A 25,440-nucleotide genomic window follows, 5' to 3' on the forward strand; every position below is an offset into this window, starting at 1 on the left:
GCTGTCTGAACCTCAGCAACTGTGACTGAAGTCATCCATAAAAAAACTGAAGACTGTCCTTCAGCAGGCAGCCCCAGCATGTTTTCTACTCTGCCTTTACGAATCTTCACTCAGTCATGAGACCCAGATGCTCTGAATTTGCCTTTATTAGAAAGGACTTTTAAAAGTTAAGACAGAGCTTAAACAAGATTGAAGCAAACTGTGTGTAGGCCAGATCTTAACTAAATATAGTTGGAATACCACCCCTTACTTGGCTGTCAAGTTTCTCCAAACAAGTTCTTCTTCAAATGCCTTTTTTGTTGTTGGTAGAAATTCAGCTCAAGCATAAACCAAATTGAGTTTGTTTTTCAAAATACATTCTGGATGTGGGCACACAGAAGAAAAACTATCCTTGTAGCTGCATGTTTGATTCTCTTATACTTCGAGAACTTGCTGCATGAGACAAAAGGCAGAAAGTGAGACTAACCAGTGACCTCTGCTAGCATCTTCCTTTTTCTAACATGCTTTTTAAATCCATACATAACCATGCACTGATAGGAAAACTGCCTGAAAGTTTGTCAGTACCAGTTCTGGTCATTTGGATTAAGTACACTGAGCACATTGATGGGAAGTTATGAATTAATTCCTTATTTTGCTTTGCTCGTGTGCGTGGCTTTTGCTTTGCCTATTAAACCTGCCTTTACCTCAACCCCTGAACTTTTGGCCTTTTACCCTTCTAATTCTCTCCCCCATCCACTTGGCTGCCTCTCAGGCAGATTCAAGATGCCCCAAATCACTGCAGTGGCACTGAGGAAAGCAGAGGATAAAGGATAATACAAAAAGCAGCACAGAAGCCTTAAATGTTCTATTTAAAGTGACTTTATTAAAACATTGTTAATATAAAATGTGACCAAGTACAATTTATTTTTTTTTGTAAGAATGTTTAATAAAAACATATTAAAGAAAGAAGGAGCATCAACTCTTGTCAAAGCACAAGAAAAACCTACCAGGATAAGTAAAAAGTTCTGCAGCATGTTCTACCAGCTGGTCCCAATGTGTATTAGGGTTGAGTTTACCAATGGAAGAGACAGGCAGCCCAGGTTCTTCCCTAAGAAGCTTTAAGGTATTTAGCAGAGGTTTAAAATAACACTGCTCAACAGCAGGAGACTTCACTTTCAGATCTCTCTGTATCAAAGTAAGATTAGAATGTACATCTTCATGTTGGATTTATAAGTTTTTCAGCAGCTGAATGTAAAGAAAATTAGGTTCACTGTAAACCCGAGGGTTAACACTTGTCAGCTTTGAAAAGAAGGTCCAAGTCAATACTAATTATATACCTAAAGAATTTGTGCTAAAGTTCTTTTAAGCTATCATAGTGTTGGATGCTTGTAGCAAATGCTAAAAAAGGTCAGCTAAAAAAAACCAGCAGAAAAGTCCAGGCTGGTAGAAACAAGTGTTTTTTTAACTGCTGAATCCAGAGCCAATATCCACAAATTACAGGAGTTTGTACATCTCAGGAAGCATGTAAAGAAGCTTTAAGAAGTCTATAAATATGGCTACACAATTACTTATACTCTTCTTTAGCTAAGAAAACTTTTAAGAAAACACTAGAAAAAATGGAGGTTTGGAGCTTGTTGATTCTATTTTTCTTTTGAGGGGGGAAGGAAGTACCTACTCAAGTGTTTTCCTTGATCAGCAAGTAAGTTTTAGTGCTCTATCAGCATCCTCTGCTTGTTCAGAGCAAGCTGCACACCAATTAAGAGGCAAGGATTCTTCCAGGACTTCTCAAACTCTTCCTGTAACAGGCAGAAGAAAATCCTGCAGCATCCAATTCTGCACATTTAACTGCCCCTGGCACTGAAGCAAATAACAAGTGCTAATCCATGAGAAGCCTAGCACAATTATGGTCTAGGAGATGGTGACCTTCTTATAGCCTTGGCTGGGACCCATTAGACCTATTAGAGCCCTGTGTTTTGCCTTCTACCCCAAACAAATGCTATGCGACTATTGCTGAGGTAAAGGGAAAGGTCAAACCTTTGGCATTGGAGCAGACCAGTCACTGGCTGTGCGTAGGGGGAATTAAGGCTTCAAGGTGAGGTAAACACAGTGAGAGTCAGTGTGTAAATCATGCTGCATTTCAGAGACAACAGATTCAAACAACAGCTAGTCTTGTTCTCTATATTTTAAACACCAAACAAAGATCATTCAAAAGCAGAACTGGAGACAAGTCTGCCGAGGGCCACCTTGAGATGCCTCTCTGCACCTCAGGAACAAATGTAACCCAGATGTTGAACATTTAAGAGAATGTACCCACAAGGAGGAAAAAGCACCAAAGTCGCCGAGTCTTTGAGACAATAAGCTGCTTAAAAAACAAAGAAGCCTTATACTGCTATGACCTCCCATAAACGTAGTGGTTTCCTGACACAAAGGTAATCTACACTCCAGCAATTCCCAGTGCTATACTTCCAGCACTACTATTATAAGGAGTTATGCTCTAGTAAGGAGGCTGTGAAATCACTATGCCTGTGTTCCCTGGAGACAGTTATTCCCATTCATTAGGTGTTGTCCCATTCCCCTCCATCCACTCTCAAGTCTTTAATCCAAAGACCAGAAACATCTGTCATTTTCCCAGGTCATTTTTCTAACATTTTTCATGTTATTTTAGCAGATTTGTAGGGTACAAACAGTGCTTCTATGGATCCATTGTTTTGGCAATGCCTTTGCCCTCTTCAGAAGAAAAGTGTTTTCAAATAAGTGTTACAAAAGTTACTTTCAAACTAAATGGAACACAGAAATCAACTGAATTCTTCTGTATGCTTGTTTTTTATACTGTTTTGGTTTTTTTAGTTATCTGAAGTATGGAATCATTTGCATATTGGGAACCATTGCATGTGCAGTGCTATTTCTTACAAGCCACGCTAGGAAGGTCTCAGTTGAAAATAGGAATCTGATCCTGCAAGTTCCATTTCTAGGATATGGAGACTCTCATTTGTTTTTCTTTAACATGTGTATGGTAACTCCTCCCATCCTCTTAATACAGTAGCTACTAAAAATTTTAACAGATATTAAAAAATATCCAAATGAAACCACACTTCTATCACTGTTTAAAAAACAAAAACACAAATGGTATTACAAAAGTTTATACAAAGGCAACATTTAAGAGTTTGAAAGTTACTTCTAGAAAAAGACACAAATGCTAGTAAATTAACATACAAGGAGAAAGATGTTCCACTCCTTCCCCAAAATTGGTTTGATCTATTTGAAGTATCTTTTACCAGTTGTCTAGAAAATCAAAGCCAGTCTTCAAGATAACATTGCTTGTACTAGTCTGCAAGGAAAGAGAAAAGGAAAAAAAAAAAAGTGAAAAAAAAAAAGTAAGATGTGGTTGCTTATTATGGTATTAAAAACTCACTGCTTGACTGCCTGTCTACAGAAGGAAGTTATTAAAACACTGCCTGCCAATATTTCCAGTTCTTCACCTTGCTCTAGGATCCCTAAGAACCTATACCATAAAATGCCAGACATGCTCACAGTGAGCAAAAAAGCAATTCCAGATAAAAGTAAAATTCTTGTAGTGGTCTGCAGGTCAAATGTTGGGGTTTTGCCCATGGAAAAATTAATAAAGATCATTTTTTAAAGCTGAGTGGGAACTGCAGAGAATGCAACACAGAAGGTAAGCATCACTAGTTCAGTGGATTGCCTGTTGCAACAACAGCCAGTTGTTTCCAGAAAACTAAACAGTCTAAACTTTGTTGACAAGTTATTTACTAGATTAACCAGAACATGCTCATTCCTGCAGTGCTGCACTTTTAGCCATGACATTTAAGGTGATCTTAGTGTTCAGGAAGACTACTCAAGGGACACAGCTGAGTCTCTGAATTCTCCTCCTAGAGAATGGCTCTCTTCCCCAGGACAGGGAAGATAATCCAGAGAAAAAAGGAAACAAAGAAAATCCTATCATACTGTCTTCTCTGCTACTTCGTTAACATTTTGACATGTGAGGATTGTTTCTCCACAGAGAAAAAAATCAGGCTTTTCACACTATTTCAGTTAGCTAGAAAATATCCACAAAAAAATTAAAACTGTAGCAAAACATTAACCTGTAGGAAAACATGATAAAACCTTTAACTAAAACTAAAGGGCTACTGTGTTCACAATTTGTAGCAAAACAGCTCAAGAATAACTACGTTTCAGCTTCAGAAAAAAACCAAAACATTCCAAATACCGAAGTGGCTCAAGTATTGTTCTCTCAAGTGCTGCCACTTCTCTTGCAAGGATTTACCGCATCCTGCATATTTCTGACCTTGTATCATCTTGTTCAGCATTTAAACAAGCACTGTTGGGAAAATATGGTAGAGAAAAAGCTGTGCAACATTCTTAAGGTGTTTAGTAATATGTCAGGCTTACGCCAGAGTGATGCTACAGATTCCCAACAGAACTGCACAGCTCTGTTTGAAGAACTATTCCTCTACCGCAAAGTTTTCAGGCTCCAGATCTCTTCCTCTTCTTTCCCTCACCATGTCATATCCTGTTGTTCCCTTTCTTTTCTCACAGACTGGCATCTGCTTTTTAAATAACTTCAATTGGCTATTGAGCTGCTGAAGGTTTTTTTTTTGTTGTTGGGTTGTTTGGGTTTTTTTATTTAAAAAAAAACATTGTAAAGGCTAATTCTGGAAGCTCATTCCATTTTGGACTTTAAGAGAAAATATATTTGAAAGCAGCCCAGCTGTCCAGGACAAAGCACTGGGAAGTTGCTGTGGGGCTACCACTTAAAACAGCTCAGAAACTAGTCTGCCATTCACTACTAAGGGTACCAGTGAAGTACCCTAGACTCTAGTTTATCTGCTTTTCAAGCTAAAAACCTTTTTTGCCATTACGTGTTTTGATGTTTCAAGAAAAAAACTACAAACAAACACAACAAACCCACAAGCAAAACCAAAACTCTTTTACGTGATATAGCAAGCTCTTTACCCCAAACTGTTACGTAGCTTGCTCTCAGCCACTGGATGACATGTCAGTGTTTCTGGCATTATATTCAAACAATGCCTTTATCCTATGCACTTTACTACATTAAAAAACAATTGATTGAAACAAACAATAGCAGTTAACACATTGGTTACATAGAGTTTAAATCTGCAGAATAAAAAGCCATCAAGCTTAGCTACGGCTTAATGCTTTATGGAGTCCCTAAACTTCCAGAGTGGCCTTGCTAGATTTGAATGTGCTATACAGCTTTTAAATCTAAGGACACTGGATATAGCAGCCCTTACCTGTCCAGGCGTTTGTGGATCTGTAAGTATAGTACCATCAATATCTTCCTTGTTTGTCCTAGAAGATGCCAGGTCCTGTGGTGGGTCAGGAAGAAAGAAGTCATCTAGAGAACTAACAGGGAGTTGAGTGGGTCGAGGTTTCTCCCATTCGAGTGATACAGAAGGTAGGCTGGGGGCAACAGACTTCTCTGGTTTAGTTATGTTGGGCTTCTCAGCTTTTACTATCTCTTTTGGAATAGACTCTTGTCTGTAAAAAGAGGGAAGAGGTTTCTCTCCTTTCTCCATGGACTTGATCTGGCTGGGAGTCAGGGACTGGAATTCAGACTTGTCTCCTTCAAACTTAGAGCGCTCTGCATTTATCTTCCAGAAAGAGGACTCCTCTTCCTTTCTGGATGCTATCAACCCATCAGAGCCAGGGGTCTTACTGGCCTGAGAAGATTTAGGGACTTGGACACCAGGTGTTGCTTTAATGGGCTGCCTCTGCTCATTTTGCAACTGGGCACCACTGTGTTCTTGTATGGACAGAGATGCAACGCTGAACTCCATCTGACTCTGTTCAGGGTTAAAGAAAAAGAGCATTTCAAAGCCCTTCACAAAGACACAGTTATGAACTTCTTATCTTTATGTATATAATAATACCTTTGTCCACGGCTAGGCAATTCCCAGACAGTAGAAACCCCAGCAAAACAACTTACTTTCTCTTATGTAGCTACATAAAAATAATTTTGAAAACTCTGAACTGCAAGCAAACTGCTGCTGTCAGAGAATGGAATTGTAGTCAAGTTACCCAGTGTCATCCAAGACAGCAGTGCACAGCACTAAAACATTGTAATAGTGGCACTAAAACAGTAGAACAGTTGTGGAGGCATTTTGAAAGCCACAGATAGTTTGCATTAAAATAAAAAGTCAAAAAGCTCTACAGTGTAGTTTAAGAGACAATCTTCCATTATAGTCTTTGAAATAGTTGGCAACATGTTATAACTCCATTTACTTCCAAGATAAAAGATTAGATGTAATGAGTATACACAGATAAGTGGTTTTTAAAATTCTAATGCCCCACTGAAGGAAGAGAAACAACTCTGGCAGGACCAGTTCTTCCCTAATTCCAGAGCCTTGTTTTGCTTTCACTTGCAGTGCAGATAGCTCTAGTAATTTCTGAGAGCTAACTCTTGTCAGGGAAGCAAGTGACCATAGTTAAAGCATGATACAGATCTTGCAAAAACCACCCAAAAGCAAGCTGTCCTTCAAAATGTTAATTTTACTTACCACTACTTAAAAAAATCTTAATTGCCAACTAGCTGGACACTCTTTAGCCTAATAACAGTTAAGCCTTATTTCACTCTGAGGTGTAAGCCTTACTGAATTTCTGAGCACAGCATCATAGCAAGCACCAGATAAAGAACAACCCAGTGTCTAGATTTCTGTTTGTAAAATGGAACAATGCAAAAAATAAAACAAAATAAAATAAAATAAAAATTTGCATTTACTGTTAAGAGCTACACTGTCACTTTATGGGCCTGATTAATTTTGAAAAAATTTAGAGGACATTTCGAATTCTAGCTTTTGCTACAGGGGATAATTGACACTTTTGAAGTTCCTCACAGATTCATGATGCTTTCACCATTCTACATGAATACCTGGCCTTTCCTGAATAAAACCACAATAGTATCTACGGGCCTGAGTCTAAAACAAGTCCTAGTTGCATATCATTTTCACTAGGGGTGTTTGATCTTAAGTCCTACACTATTGTGCATGTCAAGTTCAAAGGGATTCTAGATCTATCAGGTCTCACGTCTAGTATTTAATATTCAGAAACTTCTCATCAAAGTGCAAATGTTAACTCAGCAACTGATTATTTATGAACTTTTTTTTTTTTTTTAAACAGTCAGCAGCTGACTACACATAAATTGATTCACAGGCTAGTATATGACCTTTCTAAAAAATTAGATACAGTATATATTTTTCCAAGGTTATAGGCAGGGAAGCACTAAGTTCTGTGTTTTCATTAAGAATATACTGTGTTATCAAAAGATACAGAACATAAACAAGCCCTAAGCAATTACTGCTCAGCTGGAATAAGGTGAGTGCAAGGATACAGCAAACTCCTGCCAAACAGCTCAACACCCCACCCTGTCTGAAAAAAAAGAAGAAAAAAAAAAAGAAGGAAAAAAAAAAAAGCTTAGTGCTTCAATTTTAGTTTATTTAAAAGAAAAATCATGACGTAAAGAATGGGAGATTTTCCTTAGATAAATTCTCTGTAAACAAACTATAGATGCAATGGTGCCTAGGATTATTTAGAGTGACTGCCATTCCCTATATTAAAATACAGGGATTTATTTTCCTAAGCTCATTTGGCAATACTCCCTAATAGAGATTTACCACACTGAACTTAAGATGCTTTAAGACTTCAGAACTGATAAAATCCCAGCTTAAAGAACCCACAGCACAATACAAAATAGACCTGCACTTCCCCAATATTCAAGGGGAAGGGGATGCCATCTTGGAAGACTTAAATACCTTGTCACATTAAACCAGTACTAATTTCTATTGTTCAACACTCTTCTTTCTTCTGAGTAGCCCACCCCAGGGCTCCCACTGGAGATGACAGCAGCTATAGGGCACCATAGCAGTCAGTCAGTATCAGTAAAACGATTCCTTCACCCACCAGCCCAAGACAGGGGGAAGGTCAGTGCACAGAGGCAGAGGGGCCATCACAGCTCCAGATCCACCACAGCAGATATTTGGAAACAAAATCTGGCTGCCCAGAGAGTTTGTAGAGTTTCCTTCTCTGGAGACTTTCAAGACCTGTCTGGATGTGTTTCTGTGTGACCTGCCCTAGGTGATCCTGCTCTGGGCAGGGGGGTTCTCCAGAGGTTCCTTCCAACCCCCAACATTCTATGATTCTATGATCCAGGAAGAACAGTGATGGAAGGGAAGAGGGTCTATTAGAACAAAAATTAGGAAAACTAGTAAGATGGCTTTGCCTTTCAACAACAGCAAGATAGACAAGCAAAGCCAGGCCTGTTGGGAAGTTCTTATGCTATGGAGCAAAAGCCCCTGCCTGTGGTCATGTTTTATGTTCTTTCCTATGGGTCCAAATATCAGCTCAGAGGTCTGGTTTGGAAGCAGCAGACCACTGCTACTGTAGAGAAGTGCATGGCACTGCAGCACAACTTCAGGCAGCTGTACCTTTCCAACCTGCTTGTGGAGGCACGTTCTGGAGAGGCTGCCCTCTTTGTCTTTTTACAACAGAGAACATGGGGTGCACCTTGCCATTTCAGAAGACAGGGACATTCAACATTTAAGATTGCATATTTGTGCAATAGGATGCTTTGGAGATCAAGCAGTTAATAACTTGACATGGAATAATCTGAATGAAAATACTTCAGGCGTTTGCTTTCTTCCCCAAGGAAGGGGAGGACAACAAGACTACCCTGACAGGTTCTGAAAGCATTGCATCTCAGCGTGATGTAAATACAGCCCTGAGAGGTCAAATGTATAATTCTGCTTCTAGCATGTAGCTTGAGCAGCCAAGAATTTCTGTGGAACAGTCACAAGTTATTCCATTTTTCTTGAAATATATAGTGCTTCTATTTGAATTGCAAGGTTACTTAGGACATCTGAATTATTAATATGCAGTATCTTTTGAGTCACAAATTAGCAATAAAATACTACAAACACAACCCCCCCAAAAAAACAACCCACAAACAGAAACAAAAAACAAACCAAACAAATAGACCAACCAATAAATAAGCAGAGCAGCAGTGTAAGTAGGGAGATAATTTCAAGTATAGACAGAGAAGACCCATGTGTGAAACACACCATGCTGACATTCAAGTCATGAGTAATACTGTATGTTCTGATGAGTCACTAGACACTAGTAATGTGAGTTTAATTAGTGTTCTCTCCTCAATTTCTTACATTAAAATATAAACTGGCAATTGATTGGGTCAGCAGGAGAGGGAAGGAAATGACATTTAAGAGACAGTTACCCTCTAAAGAAGCATTTCCTTTTCCTTTAGGTTTGCCAGCCATGAGAATATCTGGATGCACATTTCTCCTGGCCCCAGCCAAGCCTAAGGCAGCAGGAAGACCATAAAGGGCCATACAGCATCTTTGCTCTCCTCGGGCTGAGGCAGAGCCACCGTGAGCTGTGCTGCCCACCTGAGCACCTAGGAGCAGAGCTGCTTGTGGTGGGGAAGCAAACGCTGAACACTGTGGTAAGATTTGATGGTCAAAAGTGAATTGTCATTTAGACACAGGGATTCTAAAGATTTCAGGTTTCAATCTCCAGCTGCCTTCATAGATTTTGTATGAGTTTGAACAAGCTGCGTTTTCTGTACTTTAACTCCCCATCTAAGGAACAAAATAAAAATACTTTATTTTTCCTAGCATTTGTCCAAATTGTATTTCTGGGAACTGTTCAGCCCAGAAAGCCTTGAGGGTTTACAGACAGGCTAGTACTGTCCTACCTGCAATTTCTAGAAGTTAGTAGTATTTTCAAGATATTGCAAAAGCAAGTCATGCTCAACATTTTAAGAAAGAGAGGGGGGGAGAGAGAGTACATGTGAAAGCACACACGAAGTAGTATTTTGAGGCAGAGCAAACCTAGAAGTCTGGGTTCATCTCAGTCTTATTCCTCTGGTCCCAAACTACTGCAAGGTTTAAAATAAAGGATGCCTAGGTCTTGGATCATCTTTCTGTCTAACAAATAGAAGTAATATTAAAAATCAAAGATGTTAGGAAGTTACATTTCTAGATTTCCTTAAACATACCACGTTCAGGTATTTAGGAATTTTATTTATTGGGTTAAAAATGTAGACCTAACTTTAGTCTTAAGGCAGGGATAATCCACCAAATTGTAATAATGGCCATATATGCTCATGGGAAACAGTGGATTCTAAAAGAGAAGCACCACACACCAACAACGTGGTGATTTCATAATACTGTATAATATCAGGTCTCAGTTCATAAGTCTATGTCAAAAACAAGATGACAGCAAAGAACCCAGAAGCTTTTTTTTTTATAAGCATCTTATTCACTCAGCAGGAATGTGTAGCATTTTACTAAATAGTCAAGCAAACAATAGCCAAAACAAATTGTTTTGCTTGGCAGTCTGAAAAATCAAAATTGTTGAGACAAAGACTGTAGAAACACTATCAAAAGCAACTTGCTTTAAGCACAGCCTGATATATGCAGAGGTAAGAAAGCCAAGTTTAAAATTCTTTAGATGATGACTTTGCTTTGCTGAATGGACAAAACCAAAATAAATATGAGACCCAAAGTAGTTGCAGCTTTTGCTTTGTTTTCTGTGCACATCATTGGTGTTTCAGAATCTTTTCAGAGTCAGAAAGAAATCCTTAGGTCAGCAGAGACAAATTGCAAGGGTAAAAATAGAGCAAAGCACTCAAAAACAATCTAAGTCATTTTAGTCCATATGGAAAGACAATGCCAAAGATACATAGTGTGAAGCTCCGGAGGAAATTTCGTTATCTACCCTTTGGTGATACGAAGAGCATCCTAGTCTACCACTGTTACTGCTTAGCTTGAGCAAACTCATACCCTGGTGTGGGCATGGTTTTACACTCAGAAACAACCATCAGAGATTGATGCAGGTAATTGAATTCTTAGCCAAGAACACCCCGCCATGCAATTAAAATTAACATCGAACGCAGCTGCTATTACCACAAGCTGGGTTTTTTTCTCAAAAACTGCCAGTCAACGGTAGCCTTACAGCTCTGTGTTTTAAACATCTGCAGTCTAGATAAAAAAGGGAAAGGAAAACCCAAAACCTAAGGAACCACTCTTCTTTCCTTCCAAGGAAACATTGCCATTTATGCCAACTTGATAAAAATAATGATGCTGAAGTATAGTTTTTTAAAAGCAATTCTAATACCAAGATGCTACGAAGGAGGGGAAAAAAAATTCTGCCAGTTTCTTTCTATTAAAAAACAAAACAACAAAACAAAACAGCACAAAACCAACTAGGACTTGTACAAAGAAGAACAGAAGAATATTGAAGACTGCATTTTAGTTTTATATAAAGGAAACAGTTTGCAAACTATTGTTTTTAAGTGCAACATTTTTCTTTCAAAATCATGCTGGGACTAGATCACTTCTGTAGCTATAGAATTAGGGAATTCAGACAGGGAGGCAGCAAGCAGAGATTGAGGCTTGACATTTCCTTTTTGTTTGTTTGTTTTTAAACACACCTTGAAGGCTTCTGCCTTCAACACATATCTGAGGGTTTATTGAAAGTAGAAGAAAGAAGGGGGAGGAAAAAAACAGAAGTTAACAGAAGTTAAAAAATCCAAAAAGGACTCTCTGCAGCTACCTTCACTATTCTACCAGTATCAAAACCAACAATTTCTAAGTTCTGCATGTGTCAATTTTAAGTATTTGGAACATAATCTATTTTAGTTAATAGCACGAATTTGAAATAGACTCCAACTTATTCACATGCTGTGCATTCAACACATTAGCTGAGGTGGACATTTTCTGCCCCATATTAAATTATTTTTTAAAAAAAGAAAACAAACAAATAAACAAACAAGAAACCCCACAAAACAAAACAAAACAACTCACACTAAAACCAGAAAGTTGTGAGTTCAGGAAGAGTCACTGAGAAATTTTATTTCCAAAGCCAAGCATGATTCTTGTTTTCCATTTATATCTTGGGTTCCATGCTGAGTTTCACTCAATTTTTACTTCAAACAAACCAAGAAACCTTAAAGACTAAACTCAGCCAAAATGTTAGCTTTCATCTCATTTAAACCTGAAGCCATAAATAGAATGCCCTAAATTCATAAACCTGGCTTTAGCACCAGTTAAAAATGAAACTCACATTTCAAGATGTCTTATGTTCATAGGGGCTCCACCCATGAACTAAAACACTCCCTCCAATTCAATCCCTCATTTTAAAATGTCAGCTTATTTGTAGTGCCATGAGAACTCCTTGCTTTCTGAGTAGTGCTCCTTTCAAGAAGCACTAAAGTTTTCTACTAAGAGTATTAACAATTTAAATGCTAACAGCTAACTCAGAAATGTACATTGTATTTCTGATTTGTTTGTGGGTTAAAAAAAAAACAAAGACAAAACTTTAAATACACATCAAAAAGCTAAAAATGGTGGAGATATTCATGCAAGTGCTTGCTGTGATATGAGAGACTTAAGTCACATCTAATATTTTTGTTTAAAATGAGAACGCAGAAAGTTTATTTTTGTCAGAAGTGAATTTATCACGCTCTTCAACAATGTTCTGCCCAAAATAGTAGCAATTTAGTACACTGTTCTCTGAGTAAGTTTGACAGCCATGGAATCATGAAATCCATTGCACTAGCTACTGTGAGAAAAATGTGTCCACAACTAAACAACCAGAATCACCATCAGCATCATTGTAACGGCAGAGAAAAGCTCCAATTTGCAGAAAACACGCCCTCCCCTGTCCTCTGCTCTTCTCACTACGCTGTTTTCCTGAAGTTAATTAAAAATACTGATTTTGCAGCTTTATTTTTCTGAGTCTCAACGTTCTTTTAAAAAAAATAAAAAGAATGCCTGTCGGTCTTACTGATTCACATCTCTACTTTCTTCTCTGCAAAAGCAAAAAGTGAGCACCACATTCCCTTCCTTGGGTAACCCAGAGCACATTCAAGCAAAGCTGCAGAAAAACAAAGGAATTTCATCATTATGGCAGTAACATGCAAAAAACTAAACCAAACTAAAAACTCTGCATTAAAGGGAGATCAGGGAAAAGAATAATATGGAAAGAACAACCCATCATGGGGCAGAGCTCCTGTAATGGAAAGAGCCTGACAGCCTGAAACAACACTGGGAACAGATCTGGCTCACAAGACACTGAACGCGCATTACAACACGTCAACATTATTAAGCAGCTCATTCAGGTTTTTTCACTGTTTCCCCACCCTGGAGTGACTGGGCAAGGATACTTTTTTTCTGAGACCATACCTCATGGAGAAATTGCCTTCCAATATTATCTTATTAAAGTACTGGTTAGGGAAGACATCAAAGAGTAAGCATGAAGCAAGATCTCCGCCTTTAGAAAGGGAAGACTCAGCAGTTGAAGGATTTAGCTGAAAGACTGACACAATATGAGACACTGGAGAAAAACCCACACAAACCAACCAACCCACACACTGTAAAGCTGGACAAAATGGATTCTCTAGAGTTCTTCTAAAGGATAAGCTCGTGCAACTTTTCAACCTACAGCTGAGACACCGCTTTTATCTCTGGTCAGCAAGGAGGGAGGGGGGGGAAAGAAGGAAGCTTGATTAGCTGAGACAATAATTTCTAAAGCAACCTCCATCCACACCTCACTTTTTTTAGCAGCCACACAGGTGTTCTCATATCATACTGTGATCCTCCATTCATTACAGAAAAGCAAGAAACTAGAGCATCAATCCATTGCTTTTCTTATTTTGAGAAACCAGAAGGATAGTAAAAATAATCTCACTTAGCAAAGGATAAAACACAGGTTGGGCTGAAAAACACTTCACTAGACACACAAGAATTTAAAAGAAAAGACAACTAGCCATGAAAAAGAAAATCCATTTGAGTGCAGACGCATCTCAACATGGATCACTAGGTCAGTGCACCATATACAGCACTGTATCTCCAGGATGTTCAAGTATTCAGAACTCACAAAATCCTATCAAGATAGAGCTTAGAAATAAGATTGCAGCAGCAACATTCCCAAAACTGAGTTTAGGGTTTGCACCAAATAGCAGGGGAGAGGCAACACCACCATCTCCAACATATGATTTATTTCACTTTTTTGTCAACGAGGCCCACAATTGTCTCACTACATTTATTTTCTTGACAGCTTCACCCAAGTACAACCATGCTAAAAGTCTCCTTAGTATTCTACTAGAAGTCAGTGGGTGCTTATTCTGAAGTCCTGAAAGACAAGAGTGCTTGCCTGAGCTATCAGGCCTCTGCTGCAGAAAATCCTCCACTGGCTCCTGAACTTGTAAGGGACTTGTAAGGCAGGTGAGGACTGGCAATGATTTATCTTAAACTACAGCGCTGTAGGCTGTAGGGACCCAGGAGTCAGATCAAGCTATAGTTTAATCAGCATCTGAAAAGCACAGATGGGGTGCTAGCTACAGGCAGTGACCTTGAGCAGGGAAGGCTGACAAGAAGTCTAGGGTCAACTGCATTAGTTTAGTGTTCACTGGCATTTCCAAGTAATTACTCTGCATTAGGCCCAGATTATACTCATAAGCTCATATATTATTATCTACAGAGTTCAAGGGCAAAAACTGGAAGAAACAGGGAGAAGCAGCTTTCTCTGGTAAATAAAGTCAGAAAACACAAATTCTGAAACATGATTAAATTAACATACCCACCATACCCAGCTGAGGAAGGCAACGAGCTTTGTTTTTACTCTCAGATTTTCTTCAACAAGAAGAATTTAACTTGATTTCCCACCACAAATATGGTGCAACTGTATTTACTCACACTGCAGGTTCAGAAAGATGGGAGAAGCCTGGCTCTGTGTCAGCCTTATGAGAATCCTATAATAAATAATGCTTTAACAACATACCACAGGTAACACGAGGGAAAGAAACCCCAACAATCCCAAAGCCAAGCCACCGCAGAAAAATACATTATTTTTTTAAGGAGCTGCTTTTTGGAGTGGAAATCACACAATGCTTATAGCTCCAGGATGACAACTTCCATTACATCCTAGTACATAACTAAAAGATGAAGCAGAAGACAGGCTTTGAGAAATAATCCAATGAAGTTATGAGATACCTGTACCTTTCTCACCCCACTTTCTAGCTATTTTACTGCTTCATTTACAGGATGGTCACTTTACACAGTTCTCCTAGAATAAAGGTAACATTAGTCTATCAAGTCTCAAAATGAGGGCAATACAAATGCACAAGAACAGCACAAAATGACAAAGCAACATTAAAAATAAAATTGCTGCATATTTACCTTTGTTTCCCAGGAGAATGGAGCTGAGTGTTCATCTTGCCAAGTTATGTCCTGAAATAAAATTCAAGAGTGACTAAAAATCAGAAGAGCAGCTTTACCTGCTCAGGAGCATCATACAGATGACATTGCATTGCACTGCTGGAAGCGTCACAACCACTACCACAGAACTTGCTAAAAGTGAGAGTACTGCTTAGAGATGGCACTTATTACATGTTAAAACTGACTGAAAGCCAGTTCTCTGAGGGGAAGATTATCAATTAGTATGTCAATTTAATCTACAAAAAATATGATGGTTTAGCCTGGTCTAAACCTCTTGAAGTGGTTTCTCTACAAATAGCTTTAAAACATTGTATTTCCAATTTTCTACTAGGCATTTTCCTTGGCAGTCACTAGCAACACACAGGGAGAGAAATAAGAGGAGCATGGTTCTTAGGGAAATAAAGTCCAATTTCCTCTCCTCTGCAGACCAAAGAGCATGTGTGCAACCAGGCAGTCACGTGGCAGCAGAACAGCTGCATGTCCAAGCCACAGCTGGATCCTGCCCTGACGAGACACAACATTACACCACTTCAGGGACAAGCAGTCTGAAATAAGAATTCAGTGCTGTTGAAAGAGCCACACCATGTCCACAGTACAATCCCAATCTGAACTAGCTTCTTTTAAGAAGCTGTTTTCCTCATAATAATCCCAATTTGAGAAATTTAAATAATCTCTTCACACACAGCATGGCCTCCAGAAATACACGTGATCCACACTGAGAAAAGGAGTAGTGATAAATCAAGAAATAATTGTTGACCACATTTGTTCAAGCCTTGCAACAAAACAATCATGCTTCTTAGTCGTGAATGTTACTCATGTGTCCACTGAGTGTTCAGGCTGGTAGAGGCAATGGGTTGTACCCTCCCCACTGAGCACAGCGCTGCGTGGCCACCCCAGCACATCAGGGGAGGAAGAGGAGTCAGAACAGCAGATGGAAGGAAGAAGTGCGGGAGTAACCATTCATAGAGGAGAGGACAGGACAAGACCTGGAGTGGCTGTTTCACACTCCTGTTGTTCAAGGAATAATAGAACTAGACCATGTTTTAAACTAACACAGGAAACCCACATCTTGCCATGACTGCCCTTTGCTTCTTCTTTCTGACCTCTCCCTTTATAGAAATGTATTTCTCAGACACCTATAGCTTTCTCCTGATCTGCCACCTCTTGCTTCACTCTAGGCAGATTTTGCTCACCAAGGGCTATGAAATCACAATTACAAATGTCTGAAACACTCTCCTAAACATGAAAATGTGTCATTTGCCAACTACTACTCACCTGTGAAACACAGGGTTTCTAGCAGCAAAGTGTTTGTAGTATATATGAGGGGGGGCCCATGCTCTTAAGAACTGGGCCAATAAAGACCATCTGAAATAAAAGGTCTGGGCTCTACTGGACCACACACTCCAGCCAAAAAGGAAATTTGGTACAGGAAATTTTTGCCAAGAACACAAGTATAATACTGAGTTATCTCATTCCAGGAAATGGATATTCATTAACATCTAAGGGAAACAAAGGGAGTAAAAGTCTGCTTTGTAGTGTCTATTTGAACTTCTATCAACGTTTGCACTGTGGAGTACTGCTAACCACATGGGAACTCCACACCACTTAGGAGGGCTGCCTCGCAGCACCTGACTGTCAAATTATTTCAAATTTATTTTTGGACTGTATCCTTTGCATCTGAAACTGGTAAAGGTGGCACTTCAGTTCTGAAGCGTGCATGACTGGAATCACGGTTCAGGAGGGAAGAGAGATGGGAGAGCCCAGACACTGGATTGAGTCTCACATACAAGGTAGGATTGTAACTCTTCTGTCCACATGGGGTCTAGACAAACCAGTACCCAACTTCGACCACAGCAGTAAAGCACAGAAATGAAGTGCAGCAAAGAGTGTAACACTCCTACATGCTGTCACACTACCTTAATGCTCCAGACATATTGGCATAGCTGTCACCGGGTTTTACCTAAGGAGTTTAAGGGAAGCTCTGACTTCTTGCCATTTACAGGACATGCAATTAATGCAGCCATGGACCAGTTTTAATCTGGGAGTGAGCCAAGACCATCTTTGTCCTGGATCTGAGATGGACAGTTTTTTATTTTCCTGTATTTGAGACGAATGTAGATAGCACTGGGAGGGATATCACTTCACCCAATTCTCCCTGTACATCCTCAACTCAGCAATGACACCACTGCTGCCAGCAAGCCCTGCTGACAAAATGCTGCCTGCAGAGGGACAGAAAAGCAGCATGGATCTTGAAAGTCTTTTCCAACCTTGATGATTCTATGAGGTTGTCATGCACCAGGATACATCATTCCCTACAGTCCAGAGCAAATCAACTTCCCACTTCATAGAATCTGATGTCTTTTAAACCACCATTGCACTTGTTGATACCTCAGTTTGCAACCTCAGCCTCCAGCTTAAACAAACAAAAAGCTCCTGAAATGAATTAACAGTATTTTTGTACTGACTGTTAAAAAGCTCTCATCTGAGACAAAATCTAAGACTACCATAGATTATTTCAGAAGACAGAAGTAGTAGACTCTTGTGAGGCAGGAGCTGTTCCCTGAAAGAAAAGGACCACAGATTTTTCTCTTAAAAGGATGGTTCATTGAGTCTCAGGTTACACAGTCCAACATCCCTCTGAGTCAGTAAGTCTGAGGAGCTTTGCTCACATTCAAGAGATCTTCCATGGTATCTAGCAAAGGATAAAATAGGATAAGACATGGTTTGAGGATACAAAACTTCAAGGAGTTTATGACTTGTTATTTGAAGTGTATTTGAAACTAGGATGAAGGAGACAGTTGTCAGGTCTGTCCATTGTCAGGGGGGGAAGAAGTTTGTGGCCTTCACCTCCTGTACCCTCACACATGCAGAGGACCAAGTGAGAAGCAGGAGAATAACACAGTTCAGCAGTTCCTTGTCTGATATGCCTGATTCATGTCTATCTGACAAATAACTTTGCTTTCTGTAGAATAAACAAGTTCTCACGCACTTGAAGAAAATGAAGCAAAAGCATAAACTATTCTAATATTCATAAAAGTAAATTAGGAGTAGAAATTCTAGAGAAAATTACTTCAAGGCTATTTATCATCAATACAGATTAGAAGAGATCTGATCAGCTTTTGTTTTCAGCACACAACAAAGCCTTCTTCAAGAAAGAAGGCAAATAAATTAACTTTTGTTCACCAGTTTTAAATAACCTATTTGTAAGAAACAGGGCCTCATGCAACATATTTCATAGCTAAAAAAATTTTTTAATAAAAAAGAGAGAGGCAAAAATATAGTCATACACTTGACTTCAACAACCAGCTGCAGAATACATAAAACAGAATCACAAACTACATTTTCTGTATGTGGGCAGCTTGTTGCAAAACAGCATTTGAATTTCAAAATGGAAGACACTGGCAGACACGTGACATTGCTCAGAGCAGCTGACAGGAACCAGGCACTCACAAACCAATCAACAAAGGCATCTTAGAAATGTTATCAGAAGAGGACTTGCTGGTTATTGGGGTTTAACTGCATGCAAAAGATGCCCTGCATTCTTAGTTTTTCAAAAAGCACAAATCTATAACAGGCCCAACATAAAAAAGTTATTGCCATATTGAATATTTGTTGCTTTAAAGCATTTTAAAGTAGGAGATAAGAGGCTTGAGATCCTTTGGCTTGCTGCCAAAGTTCTTAAGGCTAAGCAAAACAAATATCGTATTTGCCTTCAGGTAGATAAGTCAAGCTTCCCCATTAAAAGATGATGAATGAAGCTAACTGAACCTTCTTAGCTGCTTCTCCTCCACATAAAATGTCTACCACTTCCTAGAGGACATGGCATTTTCTTAAATGAAAACTTTAGTTATTTCAAGTCCAATTTTAGTTATTTCAAGTCCAGCAGACTGAGGAAGGTTCTCCTCCCCCTCTACTCAGCCCTGGTGAGACCTCACTTGGAGCACTGTGTCCAGTTCTGGGCTCCCCAGTTCAAGAGGGACAGGGATCTACTTGAGAGAGTCCAACAGAGGCTACAAGGATGATTGGGGGATTGAACACCTGCCTTATGAGGAAAGGCTGAGAGACCTGGGGCTTTTCAGTCTAGAGGAGAGAAGACTGAGAGGAGGGTCTAATTAATGTCTATAAATACATGAGGGCTGTGCATCAAGAAGGCAGGGACCAGCTCTTTTCACTTGTGCCCTGTGATAGGACGAGGGGCAATGGACTCAAACGTGAGCATAGGAAGTTCCACCTCAACATGAGGAAGAACCTCTTTACCGTGAGGGTTACAGAGCACTGGAACAGGCTGCCCAGACAGGTTGTGGAGTCTCCTTCTCTGGAGACTTTCAAGACCCACCTGGATGCCTTTCTGAGTGATCTGCCCTAGTTGTGTGCAGTTTTTCGGTCCTGCTCTGGCAGGGGGGTTGGACTCAATGATCTTCGGAGGTCTCTTCCAACCCCTAATACTCTGTGATTCTGTAATTCTTTGCGCTGCTGAATACTGCTCAAATACTAAATATCCCTTTAAAAAAATAACTAAATAAATAAATCAGACCTTAAATCCATGTGTATATCACACACTTGTAGATAAAGAGGGGCAGTATTAGGAGTGAGAACTTGTTGCACACTGAATATCTACACTGTCTTCCTCTGTGGCACCAACTAACATCAAATCAGATGCTTAACACAAGCTGACCACTAAAGGAGTCAAAGGCTGGTGGTAGTCTCCTATACAGAGGTGTTTTTCCATCCATTACCCTCATGATGTTTTATAATTTATGTTATATTTCAAAATGGCCCATTTACATTACATTTATATTAAATTCATATTCTATTTCCAGATTTTCCACTGCTCAGTTAACCTTATTTTCTACAACTAGAATATCACTTTCTACGTTATTTTCTACATTAGACATAAATGGAAAAATGCCAGTAGCTGGAGGCTTGTCAGGAAAGAGGAAGCTCTGCTTGAAGGCTGCAGCCTCCCAAAGCTCTCAGCCAAAAGGCCTACGCTATCTAGACACTAAAAATGATGGTGAACCACCAGTGTTCTGGAGCTGGGAAGTGTGGTGATAGCTACTCAGTCTCCAGCTAACAGGACAAAACTTCCATGAGGAAAAGCATCTTGACACGGTTCCCCACAGAACTCTCATAAAAAAACTGGCTGCTCATGGCCTGGATGAGCACACGATCTGTTGGATCAAACATTGGCTGGACAGTCGGATCCAAAGAGTGGTGGTCAGTGGAGTCAAATCCAGCTGGTGACCAGTCACAAGTGGTGCTCCTCAGGGCTCAGTGTTGGGACCATTTCTGTTTAACATCTTTATTGATGATCTTGATAAGGACATAGAGTGTGTTATCAGTAAGTTTGCAGATGACACCAAGCTAGAGGAGAGTGTTGATCTGCATGAAGATAGGGAGGCTCTACAGAGAGACTTGGATAGATTGGATTGTTGGGCTGATGTTAATGGTCTGGGGCTTCAACAAGGCCAAGTGCCAGGTCCTGCACTTGGGCCACAACAACCCCAGGCAATGCTCCAGGCTTGGGGAAGTGTGGCTGGAAAGTGTCTGGCAGAAAAGGACCTGGGGGTTCTAACTGACAAGTGGCTGAATATGAGCCAGCAGTGTGCCCAGGTGGCCAAGAAAGCCAATGGCATCCTGGCTTGTATTAGAAATAGTGTGACCAGCAGAAGCAGAGTGGTGATTGTCCCCCTGTACTCAGCACTGGTGAGGCCACACCTGGAGTATCATGTCCAGTTTTGGGCACCTCAATTCAAGAGAGATATCGAGGTGCTGGAGCGAGTACAGACGAGGGCAATGAAGCTGGTGAAGGGCCTAGAGAATAAATCTTATGAAGAACACTTGAAGGAGCTGGGAATGTTTAGTTTGAGGAAGAGGAAGCTGAGGGGAGACCTCATCAGTCTCTATAACTATCTGAAAGGTCATTGTAGAGAGGTTGGTGCTGGTCTCTTCTCACAGGTAATTAGGGACAGAACAAGAGGGAATGGCTCAAGCTGCAACAGGGCAGGTTTAGACTGGACATTAGGAAAAATTTTATCACAGGAAGAGTGGTTAGACACTGGAATAGGCTGCCCAGGGAGGTGGTTGAGTCATGATCCCTGGATGTGTTTAAGGGTCGTTTGGATGTGGTGTTGGTGGATATGGTTTAGGGGAGAACTTTGTAGAGTAGGGATGATGGCTGGACTCAGTGATCCCAAGGGTCTTTTCCAACCTGAATGGTTCTATGGTTCTATGATTCTATGTTAAATGACCCTATTAGCTTGTAGAGATGAAAAATATATGCATGATCTAGACGACATGACTCTCTAGGAAACAGAACAAGGTTAAGAGAGGCAAGAGATGTTGAGTTTCACTAGGAGGAGGCGCTGGAAAATACCAAGGCCTGCAACTCTATCAAGGTTTATTGAGCTGGTGTATTCTGGAGTCTTTCAACTTGGAAGTCTTAACTCGATACCGTGAGGCCGATGCTGGATGTGTAATGGCTGGCGTTAGCAGTTGCACACATCCTCACCATGACAGTGTGGTGCACACAGGCAGATGCCAAGTGACCTGGGTGCCATGCATCCCAACTCTCTCTGAGAGAGAAACGGTCTTTGAGGAATCAGGGAGCCCACTTCCTGTACTTCCACTTCTTTCATCAAGCTTTTTGAAACTTTAAAAAATACCTTCAGTTCTTTGACAGTAAGATGGGAGATGTCAAAAGCAGCTCTGGTGTCCCAGCAGCAATCCTCTTCAGGAACTACATTCACCGTGCATCTACAGCTTCAGTTAACTCCATGACTGGCAATACCACAGTGAGGATAAGATACTGAAAGGGAAGGAGCAGTAGCACCCAGCTGACACTAGGCATTTCCTAAGAGCCACCCATGGTGCTGCAGTGCTCTAGCACGATGACATGACTGGATCATGGCTATAGGATGCCACAGTCCTATTACAGCACACCTATTTTCTGTCACAGCCTTCCCACACAGCCAACACACCAAAAGGTGTTTTAAAACGGTGAGAGATGCTCATACTTTGAGAACTTACAGTCCTGAAGTACAAGTTCAGAAGATGAATTTGGTGTTAAAAATATACATGGGAAACGGTGGTGTGAGAAAGAGGGAACCACTTGTCCAGAGATACAAGACCACTACATATATCCTCTGGACCACCTCATCAAAGTGATAACAGGCATAAAAGTGGGACTGAAACAGTGAGTTTGGGATGGGTAAATCAGTATCTTCAGCATTCATCCTTGTTTTGCTTTCTCTCAAGTCCTCCAAAGAACATGAGGTGAAAGAGATCAACTTTCCATGCTTAAGCAAGCACAGGTAGATCACTACAGATTTCAACATCAGTTAACAGGGAAGATGAGCTGCAGCTGGAAACATGAAGCTTTTGGAGCAAGTGTCAGCGAGAACATCATTAGACCAAAATGCTCACACTGAAAGAGTGGCAACACCAACAAGTGATTCTGAGGTATGCAGACTACTCTCTGCTTCCTTGCCTCGGGATACTGTACACCATGAGGCAGGGCAGCAGCCAGGACCAATCTAACTGCCCTGAGCAAGGGCTGGCTGACCATGGTATGTGCAGCAATTATGGCTTACAATGACAGCACTAGCACAGCTCAGTAAGCTGCCAGACCAGAAGATTAAAAAAAGCTCTGTAGGCAAAGCATTGCAAGCCTGGAAAGCTGAACCAAAATGGCAAAAGAGACCGGCCACGGTGGCTCTGTAACAGCAGGACAAGGAGGAACAATTAGTGAGCCAGGGCAAATGTCCAAGAATCAGGTTGAATGCCAGCAAGGGAGCAGAGAGAGAGGAAGCTATCAGATGAGGAGCCAGGAAAGGCTCCAAGACTCAGTAGTGCAGCTGGAAGAACTAAAATGGAAATGGAGGATGCCAAAATGAGCGGAATCTCTTTTCTTCAGAAATATGAATTATATTAACTTCAGCTTGGAAGTCAAGAAGGAAGTAAGTTGAGGCTGATGCTTCCAAAATTAAACACTCTGCATCAAGTACTTGGATGACCCATGCTTTTTTGGTTAATGGCTACTACTCAAATGCTAACAACATTATTGGTATCATAAATATATTTTGAGGGAAGAGGAGAAAAACTTGCCACGTTTCAGATGGACCCTAGCTGTTTTGTTCAAGCAGGAAATTATTATGTTCATACAGTGCAACACAACAACCTACACATGCTTGCTTTCCTTCCAGATCCACACAATTCAAAGCTGAAAGCACAGCAGAGCTGTCTGAGAATGGGAAAGCTGAACATACGTACTTTCCATAGTCATTAACATAACCCCTTTTGCAACTAACTTCAGGTTTAGCTCTCCTTTCAAAGACTGCTTGCACAAACAAATTTGCTGTCTTGCCTCCTTCTATACCTTTTTGACCAGGAATTATGGCCTATTACAAATAAATATTTACAGAGAGTTTCTGGTATCACAAGCAAAACAAAACTGAGCTTGACCATACGTTCTTTCACTTCAGACACGAGGTGTGTGTGGCATATTGTCACACCTTTCTGACAGGTGAAACACAGACAGCAGTCTTTTAGCACAGAACTGGGTGGGAACTATGATTCCAAGCATCTACATGCTTCAAATGCTTCTTACAAATCCCACTGCAAGGGATACTGGTGGTGAGGCTAAAAGCAGCACTGTTCCCTTTAAATTGGATTGATGGTTACAAATGCAGAAGCAGAAGATTTTATTTTTTTTCTGGTAGAAGACACATAAATTGCTTAATAATAGGTCAGTTCAAGGAGCACAGTGAAAGATATCAGCTCTGTAATCTTACCAAGATGCAGAAGAAAACAATACAAAGGAAATTTCATATGCAAAATAAGAGAGCTACAGCATCTGAAGAGTAGAGTCAGGTGTTGACGAGCATTGTTAGACCTTCCTCTTCAAGGGATCACACTCAGTAACATGACCCACTGCTTAGGACCAGGTACCCTTATACCTATGGATTTCTAGAAGGGCTGCCATGCTTCACTATTAGATGCACGGCTCTCAGAAGCTCCAAAATCCATACTTTTTTGCCATCTATCTTTCCTTGTTTTCCTGGCACTTTACATGGAACAAGCTACATATTTTTAAGGTGTCAAAAATACCAAGAGCTGGAACACATTCAGTGTTGTATTTTTAACTGTGTCTGAAATTAGAAACAAAAAGGAAAAGATTTAACTCAGCATAAATATTGCCTATGGCCCATTCACAGCAAGAGGCTACTTCCAGAGCCAGCCACGGCCATGCCCCGCTTTTGGGGTTGGCCGGTACCGGCCTCGGCTGCTGAGTCCCCGTTTTGCAAAATCCACTTCGGAGTGATTTCTGCTCACTTCGGACAAACTCCGATTTGGTGCCCCTCCTGCTTTTTACTCTCTGACCAAGCCCCCTGGCTACAGCGCAACATCCCGCCCTGCCACAGGGTCGCGGTTGGGGGGAGGGTGGGTTTAAAGAAACCCCTCATCACCAGGGAAACTCCCCCCGTTGCCAACGACGGGAACCGCCCGCTGCTTCCCACAGCCCAGCCCCGGCTCGGCGCCGGCACGGGCGGGCAGCAGCAGCCGCAAAGCCGGGGCAGGGCTACAGCCTTCCCGCCCGTGCGGCGGGGCCGCCAGCGCCCCTCGCCCCCAGACCCCCGGGGCGGCCCCTCGGGCAGCGGCGCCCGAGCGAGGGGGCGGGCCCCACCGGCACCCCCTGCACCCCCGTCCCGTCCCGTCCCGCCCCGCCCCGCCGGTACCTCCTCGCCGAAGCGCACCACCTTCTGGCCCGTGTTGAGGCGGAGGCTGGGGTAGGAGGCGGGCTGCGCGGCGGGCCGCCCGGCCCCGCGGTGCGCGGCGTAGCGGGCCTGGACGTGCGGCTCCACCAGGCACTTGTCGATGATCTCGTCCTGCTGGCGGGGCGGCAGCCGCTCCCACTCGGGCCCGTAGCGCTCGCGGATCCGCTCCTTCTCCGCCATGATCTTGCGGGCCATGGGGCTCAGCGAGGAGAAGTAGCTGAACCGCTTGCGCTCCCGCTCGTCCAGCGGCCGGTTCCCGTTCATCACTGCCGTGCGGGAAGCGGCGATCGCCGCCGCCATGGAGGCCATGGCCACCCCGCCGCCGCCAGCCCCGCACGCCCCGAGCCCGGCGCACTCGCACGGCGGGAATGGGAACAGGAGAAGGAACCGCCTCCTCCCTTCCCTGCTCCTCTCCC

At 41.5% G+C, this 25,440-nt stretch overlaps 1 protein-coding gene across 2 annotated transcripts; it reads right to left on the bottom strand.

The window, feature by feature from the left end:
• Nucleotides 1–842: 842 nt before the first annotated feature.
• Nucleotides 843–25,440, bottom strand: C3H1orf198 (chromosome 3 C1orf198 homolog). 2 transcript variants are annotated; one of them, XM_051614975.1, is made up of 4 exons: nucleotides 24,986–25,440; nucleotides 15,210–15,260; nucleotides 5,250–5,801; nucleotides 843–3,307 (listed from the first exon to the last, which is right to left on the bottom strand). In XM_051614975.1, the coding sequence occupies exons 1-4, from the start codon at nucleotides 25,331–25,333 to the stop codon at nucleotides 3,251–3,253; spliced, it is 1,008 nt and encodes a 335-aa protein (XP_051470935.1). In that variant the 5' UTR covers nucleotides 25,334–25,440; the 3' UTR covers nucleotides 843–3,250. The 2 variants fall into 2 exon arrangements, with proteins under 2 accessions (XP_051470935.1, XP_051470936.1); XM_051614976.1 differs by lacking the exon at nucleotides 15,210–15,260 and having other exon boundaries at nucleotides 24,986–25,432.

The sequence above is a fragment of the Apus apus genome, chromosome 3 (genome assembly GCF_020740795.1).
Source record: "Apus apus isolate bApuApu2 chromosome 3, bApuApu2.pri.cur, whole genome shotgun sequence".
Classification (NCBI taxonomy): Eukaryota; Metazoa; Chordata; class Aves; order Apodiformes; family Apodidae; genus Apus; species Apus apus.

Bases quoted from the DNA above. Each gene is read 5' to 3' on its own strand.
- C3H1orf198 (XM_051614975.1), bottom strand. From the start codon at position 25,333: ATGGCCTCCATGGCGGCGGCGATCGCCGCTTCCCGCACGGCAGTGATG. The intron at 15,261-24,985 runs GTACCGGCGGGG...ATTTTATTTCAG, and splicing joins TGGTGCGCTTCGGCGAGGAG to GACATAACTTGGCAAGATGA. The intron at 3,308-5,249 runs GTAAGGGCTGCT...CTTTCCTTGCAG, and splicing joins ATCCACAAACGCCTGGACAG to ACTAGTACAAGCAATGTTAT.